The following is a 19,063-nucleotide window of genomic DNA, read 5'->3' as shown; positions in this document are numbered from 1 at the left end:
GCAACCCCTGAGCAAGTCCACTGCTTGGTTTCGGTATTCGTAAGTTCTGCGAGCTAGTGCCCGCGCGTCTTTCGCGATAATCGGACTGCGCGCTCAAAAAATAGGAAAGTATCGTCGTGTATGAATTTCAGTAATTATGTGCTTGTTATTAATCTTTAGCTGATGGAAACAAATCATCATTAAACACTAAAAACTGTGAATTGCCATATAATTCAATTGCAATTGGATTGTTTTAATTAGTAAAAAATTGACAAACCCATTATTGACATTTTTTTTTATAGTGATGAGTTGGAAAATTTATTATGTAGAAAAATAATAAAGTGTAATGACATAAAAAGGACAGAAATGTTTTGTTATCCTAGAAAGAAATTTTGTATTTTTCACATATAAATTCCTACTAACTCCATAATCATTAATGAATGGAATTGTGACAAGGAAATTACGTGCAGAATTTGTAATTAAATCTATTAGTGTAAACAAAATTACTGTAGTGTATTTTATTTTACGAATTGAAACGAGTTCGATAAATAGAACAAGCATAGTTAATTAGAAATTTACGATAAAAACAATTGTTGCGTTAATGAATGTATTTGTTAATTAACATCATTTATGACTATTATTGTGAGTGCATCAACAAAAAAAAAATTCTTATCTACTACAAATCTACAAAATGCATACTTGAGTTTTTTTTATGCTTCAAAAATGTCCACGTTGTTTGGTTTTAAAACATCAAAGGTTTTTTTTAAATATGTCAAGTTAATAAATGTAAAAGGTGGAGTTTATATATGAAGTAGTAGACTTGTGGTTTAAAATAATAATTGAAGAAAAATGGAACATAACTCTAAATGACGAGAAAATCAACAGTTTGTTAAAATATCAATTCATAACCATCTTATTATTTACTGTGCAAGTGTGAAATGCTTAAAAATTCAAACGTTTCTGATGTTCGCTAACAGAGAACCACTCGAAGCTTTAGTTGAATGGGTAAGAAAAGTTATTACAGTAACTCTCGATAATAGTGGTATGGTTATCATTATTAGAGGTTCTTGAATAACTTCAATGTCTTATTACTTAGTAAGAGGTTTTAATTAAAAAAAAAATTCCATCATTAACAAATATATTTCTCTTCACTTTTTTATGTCAATATTCTTTGCTTATTATTGAATATAAATTATGAAAATGGTTTAATAATACTGTGGTAACCCAGTTCCATATCACATTTTAATTATCCTATTTTACATTTCAACGTAATTAGCTTACAATTTTTTAGTCCAGGGTTTACAATAGCTTGTGGGTTGTCTTATGGTTTAAACAATCTCCAGTAATATTATCGTTAATGAGAAGTCTGATGCAGCAAATAATTGAATTTTTTAATTGAAGTAAAGAAATATTTATGCTATGATTATCTCAAGAGAAAATTAATCAAAATGAAGTTTCTTCGTCAATGATTAAAATTTATAATTAAGATAAACTTGATAAATACACAAGTTTTGGATTTCTTTAACTTATAAAGTCCATTAATATTCTTTTAGTATATTTTATTATATTTGTATTATTATGTACGATTTTTAATGTGAATAATAGGGGATAAAATAATTATTGAACTTTTAATTTGAACTCACTAATACCTGAGATTTTTTTCAAGCCTTCGGTTTATTACTAACGAAATTATTGTATTATTATTTTTTTAGTTTTGTATTTAAATATCAATTTATTATAAAAAGAAGTGATAGAGTAAAAGATCCAGGTAGCTTATTGAGTGACAGGAAACAATATTGATAAAGAAGCTTCGAGATTTCAGATAGATGGCTATTTAATTAAAACCATATTGCATAATAATACCTGAAGATTAATATTTATTTTTGCTATTATATTGGATTGGTTGATATAAAAATCACATTTATTTTATTTTATAAAAATAAACAAATTATTAAAACTTTATTTAATGCTTCTAAGACTTCTTATATTCAATTCATTCTCTAATTATATGCTCTCATTGAATTCTGTATTGAAAAATACATATTATAAGTCAAGCATTTAATAAAATTTAATTATTTATTAATTGGGTCTGCACCAGTAATCATCAATTAATTTATGAATCTGTTCATATTGTTATTAGTTGAAGTAAATGGAAAAAGATTTGAACAAAGGCTAGATTTATAATTTATGCGATACTAATGAATACACGAGAAATAGAAACAACTTCAAAGTTAAATGAAAAGAAAAAAATAATAATTAGAACTAAAATACCTCTAACGAAGACTTTACTATTTATAGCATAAAATGCTCTTCATTGAAGTATCATTATGAACGGTAGTCTGATATAGTACAAACAAGCATCATCAATTGTGCAGCTCAACACATTTTCCATCTAGTAAACAGCAGTTTCTCAAATGAACAATCATCAGACAATTTTCGGAACTTACCGTCGATATATCCAACAGACATTTTAATCCGTTCTGTTAGTAAATGTATTAACCAATGTGTGGTTAAAGCATATATCACGTCCACCCAATTTGAATCCAATTGAGCCAGTTAATATCGATCGGGTGCATCAATTTCTCAATTCATTTTAAACAAGAACATTACTGTATCAAATAATATTCAGTCTAGGTGTGAATTTACTTGTAATATATTAATACTGACCAACGACATATTGATTATCATGTATGCAAGTACGACACTTCTATTTAAACCAGCGATTCATTAATCAATCGTCATTCAATAATTAGTTGATGTGAGCCCAATATAACGATGTAGATGCATGCATATTGATTTACTTTAATGTCAGTGTAAAGTAAATAAAGGTAATTGATGAAATCGAATTTTATTGTTTCGTAGTACATAATGTTCCACTTGTACAAGTAATATTATTATTGTGAATATTATCATGATTCAATGATCACACGAAACAACTGTATCTTTATTAATGACAAATTCCACTGTCTTTCTTTTGTGATCAGATTCTGTGGGGGATCCATTCAGTCCGATTTATTAAAGTTTGTTTCCCTTGTGTATAAATCAGTCGTTATAGCACCTCTTTAAGAATATTTCAGAAAATACAGATGTAAGTTTAAGAAATTCTGTCAATATTTATTCTCTTCAGGTTGGGATAAATTTATTCAGTGGTAATTCTATTGGAGAAATATTAAAAATGTAGAAAATTTACTGAAAATTCAAAGAATATTTGTTTTCAATAAAAGATTTATCATAAAAATATCTAGAGAATTTAAAGTTTAATCGTTATTGAATTAAGAATATTCAAGATTGAAAAATTTTTTCAATGAAAAAACACAATAGCTTACATCAAGATTAATGAGTATAAAAAAAATTTGTTTGTTAATTAAATAAATTCTCGCAAGTTGATCAAGTGATAACATGTCTATAAAAATTCTTGATTACTTTTATAAATACAACTTTATGTTCTTCTATTGTTAATCAGTGAATTTGTGTAGTCTCAAGAGCTTAATATATTAAGGTTGCTTTCTAGAAAATAGTTAATTTTTTACACAGTAAAATCAATTGCAAATGTGTTCAGCGTTTATAAATGCAGTGATGTTGATATGTTGTTCACGCTCTTGCCATTACTATTACGCCGAAGGGATTTGTCCTAACCTAATTTGAAGAACAGGCAACTTTGCTGCTAGTTCTGTTTGTTTTCTCGTTCATCTTTAGGAGTTCTCTTTCAAGTACGGTCTGTACTCATGTCACCACGAAAACGGGCTTCACTTTAACTTGTACATAGAGTTTACTATTCTAGGTTAAATGTAGTTGAGCTCATGTAAATAAAAAAAATGTGTTGAAAATTTGAACTTTATAAATTAAAAAATATATTCTCAAATACACTCAACCTATAGTTTGAAACTATAAATTTCCTTTTATTTTTTAATTGCTGGTATAATTTTTATCAAAAAAAATTGCTTTATCAATAAATACAACTTATTTTTAAAAATATTATTTTTGAATATTGAATAATAAATAGTATTTTATTTATTTTAATATCATTGACAATTTTAAATTGAAAAATTTTTCATTTAAATGCACTTCAAGTATTTTAAAATAACGTCACCGATTTTTTAAATATTGTATTATCACATTCAATGCACCTGAAAGTGTTTAAAAGTCTCTACAGTGCCAATCAAATAGGTGTCGTATTAAAATACCAAGTGTATCGAAGTGAAATACTACGATTTACATTGATAATATAAGGTAATATTATTAGATAATGAACGACTCTACTTTTCAAATAATTATCGATGTGAAAAATTTCGTTTGTTATAAAGTATAATTTCAAAAATATTTTCATTAAACGGATGATAAAGTTTTATTAATTAGCTGGTATAGTTCTTTTTTTACGTTTAGAGGTAAAATGTGTGTATACAGAAGCGAATTTCGAGTTACTGTAAGTATAATTTACTTCTGCATACACACATTTGTACTTCTCAACTTCGAATCGTGTACTTCTCATTTTTTTTACTTTCGACGAGTGAAAAAATTCTCTCCGTATAGACAGACTATTATCAGCTGCTGCGTTTGATTTGAGAACAACAATTAAATATATACAGATAGATAATCAATAGTCAGATTCATCACTGTTTACAGAATAATCAAAAAATTTCTACTTCTACATTGCTGCAAAATTTTTGTAGGACGTATATAGAATTCGTGAATACAGATATACCTACATACTATTAACTGTTGATATAACACTACAGTAAAATATATCCTTTGTTTTTTTATTCTAAAAAAAAATTTTTTTTTTAAATCCTACACAAAGATTTTCTCGATTAAAAATTTTTTTGCTGGTATATTGAATTTTATTTTTTTTTATTTTATCAAACAATACATATTGTTATAAAGTAATATAGATTTTTATTCATGAATGTCTTAAAGATAATTTTATCTTTCATTTACAATACATTCGTTAATTACAATTATTTTTATTAATTTTATATTCTCCTGTAACGTTAATAACAAATGTGTCTGCGCTTGAAAGAATAAAAGAACATACGTAGAATTGAGAATAACTTACCAAGAGGGGAGTGTCATCTCTCTATTATTGATCGAGATGTCATCTGCAGAGCTTTTTTGCAGTTTTATCAAAAATGAGTAAAAAATAAAAGTCATGTTCGGGAATGTCTTTTGTATAGAAGTGTAGGTTCGAACGGCCGGACATATTTTTTCGAGTTAATTGCGGTTAGTTACCTTCAATTTTTTATAAAATATTTGTCAATGTCAATCGATACAAAAAGAGTCTTAATGTTAAAAAATTCTTTAGGGAGAATTTGATCATTTATTTAGTAACAGCCGTTTGTCAGATATAATTTTATTATTAGCTGACTCAAAAAAATGGGGAAGTAATATTTTTAAAACTCTTGTTAAAATTAATGAGAATATCAAATGCACTTTTGTCTAAAAATAATGAGTAATTAATCTTAATTGACTATTCAACTTAATGAATACAAAAAACATTTAGATAGTAAAACATTATTAAAATTTGAAAATTCTTATTCATAAAATATTACTGTTAAAACCAACCTTTTGACAAAAGTCATATTTTAAACATAGTAGAATTTTATCTTTGAAAATATACTTATTTTTATTCTCACAGTTATTAAATTTTCAAGCTTGAAAAGAAAAACAATGTAAGCTTTATTTTTAATTTCAAAAAAAACTTAAAGAACTGTTGTTAATATTTAAGTCGATGTTTTATTTATTTTCTCTTCAAAGTTATGAAAAAATATTCCTTTAACCCTGTTTGTTACTTAAATATTGAAATAACTTATTTGAATAACTACATGCAAATAAGACTTGTTTAAAACTTAATCATACTTGCAGTATTTATAAATAAAGTTAGTTGTAACTTATATTATATTTTACACTTGCTATAAAATCTCGTACCTATAACCAAACTGTTCTTGTATACGTATATCTATCAGAAAAATTTTTTTTGTTGCAGCATAGGTGCAATATATAGCAAGGAGGTGGGATCGCAGCTGATTGATGAGCACTTGAAAAATACGGAGAAAAGCATTATGTGTACATCGCTATCAAATGATTAATAGCCTACATATAACTTTAGATGACGAAAATTTAATGAATACATAAATTTAATTTTTTTTTGTTCAAATAAAAGTAATAACTGGTGTAATTGTAAACAAAGTGGTCGGGACACGCGAGCTATGCAATAGATATGCGTGCGCGATCACGTTAAGTGTGAGGTGAAGTGAAAATAAGCAGACATATCTGCGTATCATAATGGCACTGATATTTGTTTTTATTGTTATTCTTGTTACTACAGCCATGTCATTACCTCCAGTCATTAGAATTGGTAAGTAAAAAAAATTACAAAATGATTTATTATAACTAATTATCACATGAGTAATGTATAATTAACGTATCATATCTATTCCATCATTATATACTGTATAAGTTTACTTTCAACAAGTAATATTCCGTTTTAAATATTAATCATAATTGAGAAATATATTTTTTATATTTCTCAATTATAAATAATCGAAAATGCAAGGAAAAATCAATAACGTAATAATTATTGTTTAACGTAATTATTACTTTAATATTTAATAATAAAATGAATAAATGATATGATATATTGATGTAACAAATATATATTTGTGGAAAAAAAAATTTTGCGGTCTACATACTTTTTATTCTGGTAAAACAGAAAGATACATAAAAATAAGTTTTTTTCAGAATCCCCAGTACTTACTTCCTTTTCGGAGAAAAATTGCAAGTTTCGCTCCATTAGGTTCTGTTCTATATTTCATGTGATAAGCGTGCAAAATTTTCGCTTTTCTATCAACGAGTGCTTTCAGAGAAGGGCTTTTAGAAAGAACAAACAAACAGAGAAAGTCAAACCTTCTGAGAATGATTAATCTAAATTCTCGCAGACTATTTCACTTAAATAATTGTACTTCATTTTTTGAATTATCTTCTAAGATTATATTTGCAAAGCTCTTACATGTTCATATAGAGGCCACCTGTTAAATGGTCTTCTATTATTTCGTGTTTAATAAATCTCAGCACCTTAGAAGAGAATTCAAGTAGAGTTGACTAAAGTTTTGAGCTTGACATTATAAAGTAATTAACACGAGTCATTTTTTTTGGCACAAAGGCTTGATATTTATAAAGCTTATACTTTTTGAATGGCAGAAGTATCACCGGCTTTCTTTGTCGAATTGTACTCTTTACATTACGTTGTCTTATGATGAAAACTTTCGAACAAAACAAGATGATGTTGGGAATGTAGAGCAGTCTAAGTTTAGTATTCAAACTTGGAATAGAAGTCGTGGAACTCCTTTGCAGAATAATCCTCAAGAAGATTCAGAAGTTTAGTAATGTAGAAAACAGAAACGAATACTTGAGGATTTGGTTTAAAAGAATGAAATCGAAAACAATGACTTTCCTATTGATTCTTCTGTAAAAAAAACACAAATAATTAAAACCTCTAATGTTTTTCTTGGATTCTTTTTAAATACATAATCTTTCTAAATCATTATAACTTTTGATAAATAACAATAAATCAATTGGAATTGAATTTTATGAAAATGAATACTGAGAAAGTAATTTATCAGAATTTAGGTTGTTTGTAAAGTTAAAATAAAAGTATACCCATCCAGATAACTGACGTGAGATTATAAGCAAAATAAATGTTGGCTGGAGTAAGATTCGTTGATGGATTTTTTTGATCATTAGATAGATATAAGTATGACTTAAAAATGGTTCAATCAATCAAAAAATTCATCTGATATGCTGATTATCATAAATTTTTCATGATTTAATATGATAGATGTTTGATGAATGTTATAGTTTTTAATTTTTTTCTATATTTTTAACGACAACTAAATCGTTTTTTTTGTCAATCTTGTCAACAAAAAATTGTCAATAATTTTTTTTTTAAATGATATGTATTTTGTGGAATAATAATATGAAAAATAGAATTAATGACTATCGAAGTTTATAAAGAAAACAACTATCGTAAATAGTTAACTACAGTTCTTTAGATAAAAACTCAGAGGCCAGTCTATAAAAAAGATAAGATGTTTTATAAAGCTGTAAATTTTTATAAGTTTTTTTCTTAGCACTATTTGTGAGCAGGAATAGATTTATATCTTATTCCAACGAGTATTCATTGTCACATAAAGATGCCAGATAAAGTGGTTATAATTTATATGAACCTGATTGAAGATGGGTCAATTTGTGAATAAAGTCATCCGAATATTTCTTACGAAAAAAAAAAATGATAAAAAATGATAATAGTACTTTCATGTAGCAGGAAATAGTTTTCGTTATTTTATGCAAGTTCATTACGTATTCTACGAAAAGTACGAATATTTTATTTAAATAAATATCCGATAAAAAGTTTTAAAGTTAAACGCTACGACTGTGAATTATGATTCCTTTCTTTTTTTTGAAAAAAGAAGTACGAACACTTCTTTCATTTCAGTCGGTCATTACCAATAGTGTGTCCATTAAATCATGATGGGCGTGATTTTTGAGAAAATATAGTTTTTAAATCGATAAAATGATTGCAAAAAAAATATTTTATCTAATAAAAATGTATATATTAAATAAAATAAATTTTTCAATGCACAAAAGCTCGAAACTATTTCGGAAACAATTTTTAATTTCACTACTAAACAAAGTACAAATTGAAAACATTTACTCAAGTACATCTTTGCTATGAATACCTACACGAAAAACTTTATCGAAACGGACTTTTAGGTAGGAAGTATTCATCTTTTACATTTTTCCACCAAACTAAACACATAAAGTTTTCTGTTTCTCCCCATCAAGTGTGTTTATACCAGCGTGAATGAACCAACGTATGCGAGCAGATCAAGTATGATGATAGCTATCCTTATCCTTATTATTGTACCAAAATATAATCTCTAATGAAGTAAATAATCACACTAAGTTAATATTATTGTGTCAATTACTACAGTAGTAACTTATTTCTAACAACTTTTATTCATAAAATACAATTAGCACTTTAGTAGAGTTAATGAGTGTAACGATGTAAACCTCCATATGAGGGATTGCTTTTATAAAGGAAATTCACGTTAGACGAGCTTCATTAATGAAGGCAGATATTTTAGGAATGCGTTGTCTATATGCATGCTTCATGCTCCAGCACCTATCCAAGAGTTTGTTTCGAAGAATGCTGCTGGTAAAGTACAATAGAATTCAGCGAAGAATTTTCATATTTCGAGTATCGTATTAGAATAAAAGTTCTGAAGAAATGATATAGAATCGAATAATTTTTCAATTTCAACTTATTGAACTAGACATTAAATATGTATAGAAAAGTAATATATCATTTATTGTTGATATTTTTCTTCAATACATCTATCAAAATATTTGTTGATGAATGAATGTTTTTTACAAGAATATTTAATCTAATATTTTTGAAATAACATTTATTAATAATAAAACTTTTCTGAAGTAAATGTAAATAACAAGTTGATGACAAAGTGTCAATAGGAAAATTTTAATAAATGCCAGAATAAGATTTTTTATCTGAATACTAAGTAAAGTAAATTTAATATACTGATAAGTATTTTTCTTGGATGGAAAAAGTTTATATAAGTATTTAAGAGTTTAAGAACTTCAATTAAAAATTTATTTAATCAAAATAAAAAGTAGAATAAAGTATCACAAAGAAAAATTTTCTATGATAAATCAAGAGTGGGTGTGAAAAGTAAATAAGTTGTGCTATTTCAATCATACTTATTTCTTTGACATGATCAAAAGTTTTTCTTCACAAATGTCAATCACTAAATTGTAGGAATAAATCAAAAACAACCATTTTACTCAGGAAAAAGCACAATAATACAGATGCATAACATGATAAAGATCTACCTCAATCAATTTTGTGTTTTATCTTTTACGGAAATTACAAATCCTCCCTACTTGAAATCAAATGCAATTGCTTATTCTCCTCACTATGTCTAACGATTCATAAACCTCGTGACATTGAATTCAAATTCCACCATAAAAAACCTAATTAATCTCCCGACGTCAATATAAATCAACGAGGCGTCATGAATTTAAACGAAATTTATGGAAAATCATTATGTAAAATGATATCATTTCTTTTCCTACAAACAAAAAGGGATTGTTCAAGTTCAAAAACAACGAACTTTATGATGAGAGAAGAAAAAAAATTTTTGTGAAATGAAAAATATGTAAGATCCAAGAACATTCCTTCCCTTTCCATTTCTACTTATTCAAAAACGACTTTTATGTCAAGAAGTACTGTTCATTCTGTGCGCTTATTGTCCAGAGAGAGACTAGTTTACCTATTGTCTGTAGAGTATACTCTGTTGGCTTGAGATCAACCTTAGTCAAAGTTGGATCCTCTTTCCACTTATAATAACCATGCTATGACTTTGGATAACAAGTATGAGTGTAGTATTATTACAGTTTCAGTGATATTCAACTGGAAACTAGATTGTGAACAGAGTAAACATTAAGCGCTTAAGTTAGTCTTTATGTATATAAGTTAGGTATCATGTGACTCAATTTTTAGCCTGGATGATAAGATTTATATATTATCAGTGATGAGCATAACTTAGTTTTCTTGTTTCGTCACAAGTCAGAACAAAACATTTGTTACCAAGGGAATTATTCAAGACAACAAGCTTCCTTTCATCGAAATCTTTTTAAGAATAATAAAATAATTTTGGTTTTACTGTAAATTAAAGAAATAAATGTTTTCGTCTATGGCTGTGATAAAAGAAAAATAAGACAGTTAAGAGTATTGTTGAATTGAGAAAAGAATAATAATAAATTACATATCCGTGATAGAATTGCAAATTCTTGCAAATATTCCGTTTATAGCACAGACCAGGATTCACATAGAAAGCAAGAATGTATGTGTAAGTATAGTCTTCGTCGGGAGCAGGGTTAACAGGCTGATATTGTCGGGCGGGGTGTGGAATCGGAAGTCATTTCGGCGATGAGATCAGCCTGTCGAACCCAGCATCATTTCTGGCTATATCTAGTATATCATGCTGTATTTTTATAAAAAATATCTAGACATGTCAAGATTAAACCTTGCTAGGAAAGCACAGCCGTTAGGAACTTTTAATCCAACGAAAAGCATATGAATTTAATTTTCTACTTGTTTATGAAAGTGGTTATCTTTCATTTATTAATGAAAAAGCAACAACATATTTTTATTATTTTTGGTAAAAAATAAACTCTAGGTGTTTCATTATTTGTCCAACAAATTTAATTTGTTATCTTTCATGTATTTTACTTGAATATAATCAGGCTTAAAATTAAACGTCACAGGAAGGAGTTGACTGTATGCATCACCAATTGATGCTTTCTATCGGTTAATTGCTGTCAAAATATTTATATCGTTCAAAGGAATATTATATGTTGGAGATTTGATATTTATTTAATTAGTGTCTTCTTCAAATATGAATATTCCTATAAGAGGATTAATAAAATTATAAAACTATTCTTTATCCATATAAATACACTCAACTGATTATTTTTAAATATTGAGGAATGTTTTATTAATCAAGTATGTAAACAGAATAATCCGATTTCAATGTTTTGTTATCGACTCGTTTATAATAGAGATGTTTTTCATATGGTTTATAACAATTTTTTATCATTTTTGTTTCAATCCAACAATTAAAAGAAAAAACCATACAACGATTATTAAAACAACTTTTTGTAGTCTCTCATAATATATTTTGTCTGAGTTTATTCTCTGTGGAAAATAAAACATCAATACATACGTATATATGCTTAACAGAGATGAACAATAAAAACTATCAAATAAATCTGCATGAATTGTTTTCCATTGTCAAAAAATGCAGAATATTTTGCCAGACAGGTTATGTCCACAGTTACTTTATTAAATTCAAATGTTATCTTGTCTTGATTTTTTTGTGTCAGCTGCAATGCAATTTGATTCTCGCTTGCCATCTCTAAGGTCCGAAAAATCTGGAAAATATCTACAGTGTCACCTTATATTCATAGTCTGATAAAAATCGAGGCGTGAAAATCGTCAGATTTTTATACAAAAATATTTCATTTTCTGAATAACATATTGGTAAATATTGAATATTGAATAAATTAAAAATAAATAAATATTCAAACTTGAAGCAATTATTTGATAATACTAAATCAATAAAACTTTTATACCAAATTATCTCGAAATTATAGTATTGTAAACAAGGTCATTAATATAAATTAATATTGATAGATAATTATATTAATAATACTGTTATTATAATCTCAATCAAATTTAGAGCTTTCAGGGCAATCCAATAAATCAAAATGAGCTCATGAAAAGTCAATGTCTCCAGGCGGTTACCGATGGGACATAAATGAATCTGATTCAGAATTTGCAGTTATTACAGATAAAAATTTTCGTAATTGTGGATTGGAACTGAAAGAGAATTAAGTCATTGTAAAAAGGTCAAGATAAACTTAAACTATTGTTTAGATAAAAAAGACATTAAAAATTTAATTTAAGAAATTTAGGTTACGTTGGTTTATTCATCTATTTATTCCACTTGAAAATTTTTTAGGTCATGTAGAACGATTTTATAGATACAAAATGAATTTCGAAACAATAAAGTTCATGAGAAGTAATTAAATATTAACGTAATTACACCATTCACATTTGTTAACTGTGAATCATACCATAATGACGAAATTTACAAATGTAACGAGCAAAGTTTTTGGTATTATTATACTTTTAATTAAAGGAAATGCTTGAATATACTCATAAATAAAATGAAATTTAGTCAAAAAGTTTCGAATAAACTAATATGAATAGATTCGGTTGGTAATTTGATTATGAAAGATGATTGGATTAGCTATTTAATTTTGAGAGATCGGTTAGAAATAAATGTAATAATATGTCAGATACAAATCATCAAAAATATGCACTTATAAATATTCAGTCAAATTATTGATGTACAACTTATACAGCTTCTGCTAAAAAATTTTTGGCCTTCAAAGTCCTTATGAATTTCATTAGTATGTTAATTTCAATGATCGGATGAGGTTGCAACGACAGCAAAAATTAGCTCATGCATTTGTATATATATGTTAACCCTCTTCACATTGATAACTATACACTTGAAAATAATTTATCTCTTATTTAAATAAATTGAATATTTTTCTAAAATTCAATTGAGAAATAATTAATAATATATTGACTTTAATTATTAATAAAATAAATATTTTTCAAATTTATAGTGCTAATAATTTTCAAATATTGATGAAATGCATTTACCTGCATCAAATAATGTATGCAAATAAATTTAATCATTTTTAGGAGAAATAATTGGTGAATTTATATCAACTTCGAATATTAACGATTCGTCTGAACAATTGAAAGTGTTTTATTGATATCTTTTAAAAAAGTTAGTCATAAAACTGTGCAATTCCATCGGATTGCAGTGTTACATACTCCAATCATTGTTCTTTTATTTGGTAAAAATCTAACTTTCGATTTACCCCGAAGAACAATTTTCCTCAAAATTGTAATACTAAAATATAAATGCTTTTTTATTAATTGAATTTGTAGTGTTTCCGGGACGAAGAAATTTAGCGATGTTTTATTGGTTCTGTGATTTTTTTACCTTTCTGAAAATTAATTGAACTAGTTTATCTTAACAAGGAGTATAATTAGCTGCACTTGTACGACTTATTGCACAATTCTTTTGATCAATGATTTCTTTATTATAATAATTAACGTAATTTTTTTTGTAAGAAAATTGTATGAATTCTAGGGTCGTTAGAATTTAATAGTCGCACATAGAGAACAATTATAATAACGACATCCTTAGAATTCATCCATATTTTTTTAATTGCAATGCAAAATATTTTCATACTGAACATACGGAACAGAATCAAGTAGAATAACAATTATTCATACTAAAGACAACTTGACTGTGTTTACATCCTAAATTTCTTCTTCATTTCCCTTCAAGCTAATCAATAAAATCCTGTATTATTTTTATAATAAATTTACTCACTTCGAAATGAGAATAATTTGGTGTTTTTTTCATACCTAATTTCACTTGTCAGTAGACATCTCTAAAATGAATAACGTTGTTTGAAAAAAGAATAAAAAAGAACAGAACATTGAAGATATGAGAACGATTTTTCTACCCTAACGATCTTCTCAACGTTCTAAAGTTTTTAGTCGTTTACAAAAATATAAAATGTTGGTGTAATAAAAAGCTGAAAGGACGATGGATAAGAAACATCCGGAGTTATTTGAAACGATCGTAACCAATTCAAAAATTCCCAATAAACATAGAAAAATAAATAAATTATAAAATCTTGCAAGATTTTATTTTATGTATCACAAGTCATAAATTTTTAAGTGCATAAACAATCAGATTGATTCGAAGAATATATTGTGTAAAAACTATACTATCATAAAAATATATCATTTTTATAGAGATTTTTCTGTTTGTAAAAATGAAGGCGTAAGTTTACTTGAAAAAGTAACCAAGTTTTGCACGTTAAGAACGATAGTCGTTGAATTATTTGATGCGAACAATGTGGTCGTTATGCACATCATCAACGTGTGAAATGGCTCGTAAACCTTATTCCAGAGAAGCAAGCTAACGACACTTAACTTGGATCTTTTCGAACGTGCAGAAGTTGTGAAGTACATGAAACTGCTGAAAAAAAAATCCATTCACACTTTATACATGAAATCACCTCCTATCTATAACCACTATGATATACTTACGAGTTTGCGTTAATTAAAATTTCATTAGTTGACAATTTCCGAAATCCTCTTATGCAAAGCAATTGATAGTGTATTTTGGAGCAGTTTCTGTGTCATGTACTATACTAGACATAGTCTGAGAGATCAAGCTACATTTCAAGGAAGTAACGTCAATGTTGGAGAAAGGCCATTGGATTGCCGCCAAACAAAATGAAAAACGGAACTTAGGATATCTACACAATTCATGTGAAAGATTTCTATAGTAATTCTACCACGTGTCAAGTTCTTCCAACTGAATAGGTTAATGTCAAGTAACTTAACTGGTATCTATATTAATATTTCCTGCGATAATTTAGATATTTTGATTTATTATTCTTGCTACATATTTAGCCTTGTAAAAAATCACTTACATTAAATCTATAAATTACATTTATGTATAATTTTTTAAGCTGTAAAATAGTTTTGCTAATTTGACTCTAATACTATTATTATCATTTTATGATCCCAGTTTTAAGAGAGTATGAATACAATGATACTAATGTCAATAAATAGGATTCATTATTTCATTTTAATGAATACACCTCTTCTAATATAATTAGCAAGAATACCAATAGACAGTTTTCCAATAGATAAAACTTAATTTCACAGGAATTTAATTACTAGCAATGTATGCAGTTCAATAAATATTTTGATTTGAAATATTTATCTAAATCGGATGCTCTCAAAATATCACTGGTATGATTACTCAATAAATTTATTGATATCAAATTAGTTTTTTGTTTCAACTTTGAAACAATTGGATGAAATAATTCCAATGAATTCTCTTTGTTGAAAAATTAATCGAATAACGAATCAATTAATTCCGGAATTTATTTTATTTGTAAATAACTAAACAGATGAGTATCATTGACAAGAATGTCATGAGGTTGTACTTGATTATGTTCATGTAGAAGAGGTCTTCTTCCATCTTTAATATTCAGATAGAGTTAGTGCACAAGTGGGAACAGTGTTGTGCCAATACTTTGAGACTCAATTAACATTAGTAAACTCTGCAAGAGACATTATGTTAACAGGTCATGTGTAGAGTCTGATGTGCATATACAGTAGCATAGGTAGTCATGATAAGGTAAACCAAGATTAATTTGTTGAATCCGAAGTCAGTCAAGAAACAAAGTTGTGAACTTTTGACTTAATTAAATCCTCCTCGAACTATGTAAGAGGTTTGATTAAATAATTAGTGCGTTGAGCTGTGAATATCACGCTATTAGAAAATGTTCTCTTCAAACCTTCTCTTCATTGATTTGTAATAGGTGTTGTGGAAGGAAAAAAAATACTACTAAAAACTTGAGTAAATAATCGGATTTCTTAAGAAGTACTTTGTTTATTTACTTGTAAATAATTTTTAAAACATACAGAACAATTCAGCAACTCTTTGGAAGTTTCTAAAATTATCTTCTAACAATGTTAAAACATTTGACAAAATTGTTCAATGGAAGTTGTAATAACTGACATCCATACACTCTGCTAAGGAAGTTTAAGGAAAGCTTCAGATTACGGAAAAGTCGATAGTTATGATTTCGTTAGTCTGAACATGTGTCCATTATCGTTGTCTGTAAAGTAGAGAGTGTAACGATGACAGTAAATGATACAGAGAATGATAAATTGATGTTGGGATGAAGTTCTTCAAATCTCATAGGTTTATGTTTCTGTTGTTATCAAAAGTATAATAAGCTAAAAGAAAATATCAATTATTTCTAAAATACATATAAAAGTTTTAGTTGAATTAGCTATTTTATTTAATCGATAAACTACTTTTGAATCGTGGAACAAGATATTTACTTTTGACAGTAATATTCAAACACAAGCGTTTCATGACGCTATTATGTGTTAGTACCTCCACTGCTATGGTATTTTGCTATCATAACAATTGTCGCAATTGAAGCAAATAACTTTAAATTGTCAAATTCAGCTGCTGGGAAATCGTTCCACATATAAAAATATGAAAAACATTAATGCTGTGCATCTAAGTGAAGACTGAATTTAAATTAAATTGCAATATTGCATCGACAATTTTCAAATCTACTTAATAATATTTTAATATGTATCTTATTTTATTTGAACATTTTAAAATTTAATTTCCAATTTAAAAGAATTCCCGGACAAAATCTGAAGAGTTTTTGATAGAAAAAAACTAATAAACGTTCGATACTTGAAAACTATTCATCGAAAATACTTCAAAATCGAGTTATTTGCTGATTCTCTGAAATTCATTTGTACGTCAACCTTAATCACGTATGTTACGAATTATTAAAGTGTTCATTCGAAGACTAGTATTGTATTTAAAATGGATCCTTACGCTTGAGTCAGTAAGTAATTGAACGTGCTTGCAAGCTTAATAAAACAAGACCCCTTTCCCAAGATTGGATTGAGATTTCGTGAAATATAGTGACACCTTAAGATTCGAGGAATAATAATATACATCTAGCATTAATTATCTATTTATTAACTTTAACCTTTGTGAATATAAAAATAAATTAATCATTTAAATTCATACCCAGTTTAAAAATAACTCCTGATGAATAAAAACATCTCTCGATTACAGCTTTCAAAAAAAGACTTTCTAAGACCCCTAGATAGACTTACGTACATTTTCCTCAAGGCGATATACGGAGAAAATGTTCCTTAATCATCTCGTACCATACTTAAAAACGTCTTTTCAAGGCTATTTCTTGAAAAAATACTTCAAAGTCACATCATAGAATTCGAAAATTATTTTTTGTTTATCTTTAAATTATTAGTTACACTTGTAATTATATTCACGGTATATATATTATAAATTTAATATCCGCTTTGAATCTATTTTATGAGTAATAAATTACTTTAATCATCGTAAACACACTCTATAATAAAGCTTGTTACTTTCTTATATATACGATATAAGGTCGTAGCATTGAAGATGACTATTAAGCACATTTATTGATTATCAGAATAATATGTCAACATAGACGATAAGTAGAGTCAGTAGATGGTGCTAATGAGATCAAACAACGGGTAATGGAAAGATTAAGGGTAAAATGCAAAAAAAAAAAACTCCATTTATGTCAAGAAAAAAATATAATAAAGTATTGAATTTATTATTATTATTATCGTGAATAATATAGTAACTATTAGAGGTTTTATACGATCCTTAGATAAAATAGCAATGACTGGAGTTAAATATATTCATGAAAAGGCGCAAAGCCACATATATGTACACGAAATATTCTCTATAATAATAAGTGGTGTGGCTGACCAGGGATAGAATTTACTACTCACGAGTTAGGTAACAGATGTAAGTTAAACTATATAGCACGATAACCACTACTAATCGTGACACGATCTGTGTGTTGAAGTTTGGTACAATGCCAGTGTGCTAAAAGGTACGAAAAGAGGATTTTAGTATTACTAAATGGAGAAAACGAAAAATGGAAAGAATGACATTCAAGACCGACAAGCAAGATGAAAAGACCAGAAAATGATGACAAAAGAGTGGTTCAATATGGGTAGAAGAAAAGATCGATGACCGGATTCACTCCTGTCTGACCAAAGACGTATCGATTTTCCCCATTGATATCCTCCCTAAAATGGCTTTCGTGCTAATAGCTTGATTGGAGAGTGCATGGCTTTTATCAATGAAAAAACTCGAGAGAAATTACATCAAAGGCTGTGTGATATGGAATTTACGAGGAAAACTTGAAGTTAAAAAATAGTTTTCCATGAGAATTTGTACTATTAGCTGTTAACTGAATTAAATTTTCTAAAACCTTTATTTTACAGTGCTCTTCTAGTCTTCAATTAATATTTGACGATGACATTTTTTTATACGAATCATTCCTAAAAATCTTAACAAAAATCGTTAGTAAGTTCCATTATAACTTCAATAAGTTATTCAGTATCCTAATTGGATCGAATATCAGATTAAACTGAATCTGGGTATGTCTAATGAATCTAATCAAAGAGTCAGCTAGATCTAATTTGATTAATATTATGATCCATTTCTACTTGATCAGCTTAGTAGATTAGATAATTAATTATTGGATTACATATTTTTTGAAATAATTCTAAAAGCATAAACATCTATCATAATAGAATATCTCATACAATGAATTCTATTATTATCTTCAATAAATTAGAATCAACGTTCCCAAGGTTTCCTTTAGAATTTGCATACAACTGATATTTAAACTCAGCAACTGTAACTATTTTGATAACAATGCGAGCAAACAACTTAATTCATGAAACACGTTGTCAAGGATTGTTTGTACGATGCAGTGTTACTACAAC

General features: G+C 27.3%; 1 protein-coding gene across 1 annotated transcript in view; it reads left to right on the top strand.

The window, feature by feature from the left end:
- Positions 1-647: 647 nt before the first annotated feature.
- The window catches only part of LOC118066221 (glutamate receptor ionotropic, kainate 2), a 66,038-nt gene continuing 47,622 nt past the window's right edge, over positions 648-19,063 (top strand). Inside the window, exons 1-2 of the mRNA XM_035082093.1 lie at positions 648-984; positions 5,960-6,331. Coding sequence (XP_034937984.1) covers positions 6,259-6,331 — 73 coding nt within the window. The 5' untranslated portion in view covers positions 648-984; positions 5,960-6,258. The remainder of the gene's footprint in view (positions 985-5,959; positions 6,332-19,063) is intronic.

Source organism: Chelonus insularis, unplaced genomic scaffold (assembly GCF_013357705.1).
Source record: "Chelonus insularis isolate UGA/USDA-ARS -01 unplaced genomic scaffold, ASM1335770v1 contig_121_pilon, whole genome shotgun sequence".
In the NCBI taxonomy this organism is placed as follows: Eukaryota; Metazoa; Arthropoda; class Insecta; order Hymenoptera; family Braconidae; genus Chelonus; species Chelonus insularis.
The sequence above is the reverse complement of the archived record's forward strand: the minus strand, read 5'-3'. Positions and strand labels throughout refer to the sequence as shown.